At 36.0% G+C, this 3454-nt stretch overlaps 1 protein-coding gene across 1 annotated transcript in view; it reads left to right on the forward strand.

Moving 5' to 3' along the window:
* The window catches only part of SCAPER (S-phase cyclin A-associated protein in the ER), a 329861-nt gene extending 326756 nt beyond the window's left edge, over positions 1-3105 (forward strand). The window contains exon 23 of the mRNA XM_012651860.1: positions 2967-3105. Within this exon, the coding sequence (XP_012507314.1) occupies positions 2967-3105 (139 nt within the window). The remainder of the gene's footprint in view (positions 1-2966) is intronic.
* Positions 3106-3454: the final 349 nt, after the last annotated feature.

Below are 3454 nucleotides of genomic sequence, written 5' to 3' on the forward strand. Positions count from 1 at the left end.
CCCTTCCTGGATTTGGCATTCTTCCTTGGAAGGGTGGGTTCATATGAATCCCAGATTCGATTTACCTCAGAGTGAAATACAAGCCTCTTCTATTGTGTGATTAAAATGGTCCTATGCTTCCCTAAGTACTCTTGGTTTTCAATGGAATGTGAACATTCTTGGTAAGAATACTGCTAGATTCATATGCATCCAATGCTATGGCTGGATATTTAGTTACATGGTGTGCAGACTTTGGCCAAAAGCTGAAGTGGCTACTTATCTATCATAATGAAGTTCACTGCCAATATTTTTCTGCATGATAAGGTCAGTAACTTTAATCGGATGGGACTCTAACCCATATGTGATTAGAAGGGAAAATAAATATGTTACTATAATAATATTCTGTTTTTGTATTTTTTGTATGCCCTTTTTCCTTTTGTTAGATTAAGACCTTCTGTCAATGCATGGTAATAATAGTTAACTATTTATTGAATGTCTAGTGCATGGTATAAGACATATTACTTTACTTATCTCTAATCTTAAAAAGCTCTGAAAGGGAAAAAATATATATCATCCCATATTTTAAGATAAACTGAGATGCAGAGAAGATAAATAACCTAGCCAGGATTTATACACATTGTATGTGCTAGAGCCAGAATTCGAGCATAGGTACTTCTGGTTTTAGAGTTTCTATTTGTTCTTTGACTTATCAAAGTAAACTTCATATAGATAGCTTAGCCTTACAATAGAGTTCACTAGTACCTTTTGAGCTGCATCTGCTGTTGTATTCTTTGAGAAATTTTTTAATTTTTCACAAATAAATTTTTAGATGAAATTGTATGCTAGGAAATTATTATTCATTTGTGAATAAAATTTCTTTATTTAAATTGACTTGTATGATGACAAAAGTGTGAGATTTTAAGATCAAAGGCTTAGATTTTGATCTTCAAATCTTAGTTTTTCATTTTTCAAATAGGGATAATACTAAGTAACTATGTTGTTGAGAGGATTAAATATGATAATGTACATGAAAGTATTTTGTAACCTACAAAGGTTATAGATGTTGTTAAGATTAATGTAAAGAAGAGCTTTCTTCTGTAGACCATTTGTTCATTAAATATCTATGGAGTACATGTCTGTAGAAGTGGCACGTCAGGTGGTAAGGATAAAGCAGTACACAGGTAGACAAGGGCTCTCTCTCATGAAATTAATACTCTGCTTCCGCACTGTCCGATACAATAGCTTGTAGCCACGTCTGACCATTGAAATTTAAATTATTGAAATTAAGTACAATTTAAAATTCAGTTCCTCAGTCACACTAATTATATTTCAAGTGCTCAATAGCCTCATGTGGCTAGCAGCTACCATGTTGTACAATGTAAATATAGAACATTTCCATCATTGCAGAAAGTTCTGTTATAAAGCTCTGCGTGGGAGAAGCACACATTAAACAACTAGTTAGTTAAGTATTTGATTCACTTGTGATGAGTACTTTGAAGGAATAGTCAAATCAGAGAAAGTAATGTTTGTGCTAAGAACTAAGGGATAAATAAGAATATTCTAGGTAATGCGGGAGTGTAGGAAGGAAGGAATGAAGAATATTTGCAAAGACACTGATGCAGGAAGAAGAGAGGGACTGAGACCCCAGAAAGGCCTCATGTATACAGAGCCTGTGTGGCCAGGCCAGCTGTACTTGGAAGGAATGGTCCGTCCTTGATTGCAGTAAGAGAAACAAAGGAGAGGATGAGCGAACTGCGGGTAGGATTGTAGATTTTGTGGCAGAAAGTGTAGGTTTTTTTGTTCCAGTAGCTTCCATTTTCTCCGTGAAGTATAAGATCTTCTTATGAAAGCCAGAGAGGAAAAGGAAAGGGTGGAATTTTGAAGAGAGTGGGGAATATATGAAGCAAATCTTTGTGGAGAGTGAGAGAATGAGCACGCTAGATAGATTTAGTAAGACCTTGAATCAGTAGTCATACAGTCTTTTGCTTGGTATGACTTTTTCTTGGGTTCAGGAATGGAAAAGCTTGGCAGTTGTTTTCATTAATCTGGCTAAATAAATTAATGCATGCAAGGCACTTGAGAATGGTACCTCAGGCATAATAAGAGCTAAACAAACATTATTACCACTGGTGGGGTTTGTCTAATAGGAGTGACACACAGAAAACAACAGAGAGAGAATGCATTATAGGACGTTTGCAAGAAAATGACTATACTGATGTCCTGTGGAATCTAATATAGATAAAAATGGAAGTAAGACAACAGGTGGATGTTACATAGGGGAAAAGTGAAGAGATCTGGTGAGTAACTGTAGGTGCATGCTCATGCAAGTAAGTGGAAAGGAGAGAAGGATTGCTCAGAAAGTGAGGTGCATGAAACCGAAGCAGTGGCTACAGAGCAGTATTACACACAGTCCTCCGACTGAGGAACCTTACAGTCTCGGCAATATATGGCATTTCTTGGTGAAAAGCAAATAAGTGCTCTATTGTCTAATGACATCGACACTGGAAGGCAATCCCTAAACTACCTGTAAACTAGAACACAGGTAGTTCAACGTTCTGAGAGTTTACAATGCTTGTAATATCCAAGCCTACTTCGAAGATTTAAATCAAAATATGAGAACCTGTTCAGGTTCTTGTACTCGTTTTCTCTGCCATCATCCTCTCGCCTTCTCCCTATCTCCAGTTCTTTTCTAATTTAAGGGTCACACAGAAACTGATGGTATCAAGTTGCTCTGGCAAATCCTGTGGATGGGTCATACTGCCCTCTAGTTCTATTTTGTGCCATGAGGAGTAGATTGGTGGTGGTGAACATGAAGTATAATAATACCAGCCTTGGGAGTTGTCTGTTTTTAATCTCTCCTCAGGTGCTCTGCGAAGCATTTTCATATACTATACTGAAAGTAACTTGTGTTTCTTTCATGTTCAGGAAAATGAAATATTATAGTCTAACTCATTAATGTCATTCTCTCCTTTCATTTCGAACTAAAGGCTTCAGCGATTAGCCAAAGATCTTCTAAAACAACTACAAGTACAAGACAGTGGCTCATGGGCAAACACTAAAGTTTCTGCTTTAGATCGGACTCTAGGTGAGATCGCTAGAATATTGGAAAAAGAGGTATGTAACTAATCTCTGACTTTTGAATCTTAATCTTTGTGGCCCTTTCTCACTATGACAAAACTAGGACTATACAACAGAATTTCAGTGTATACTGAAATGATATGTTTTCTTTGTTTTCAAAAGCCAGTCAACAATGGATGGATGTTTTTTACTTTTGTTCCTTTAAGTTGTTTTCAGTTGTTTAATCAAAACTGTTTCCAGTTTTTTTAATTGAAGTCCTCTTTAGGTCATGGTTTCCTCAGTCACGTTTTTCCCCACACAAACGAAATGAAATTCTTTAATCAGGAATCACAATAATAAAAATATATGATTTTATGGCAGAATATTTAAAACTTTCAGTTATATAGCTTATAAATCA

The sequence above is a fragment of the Propithecus coquereli genome, unplaced genomic scaffold, assembly GCF_000956105.1.
Source record: "Propithecus coquereli isolate 6110/MARCELLA unplaced genomic scaffold, Pcoq_1.0 Scaffold372, whole genome shotgun sequence".
NCBI classification, from domain to species: domain Eukaryota; kingdom Metazoa; phylum Chordata; class Mammalia; order Primates; family Indriidae; genus Propithecus; species Propithecus coquereli.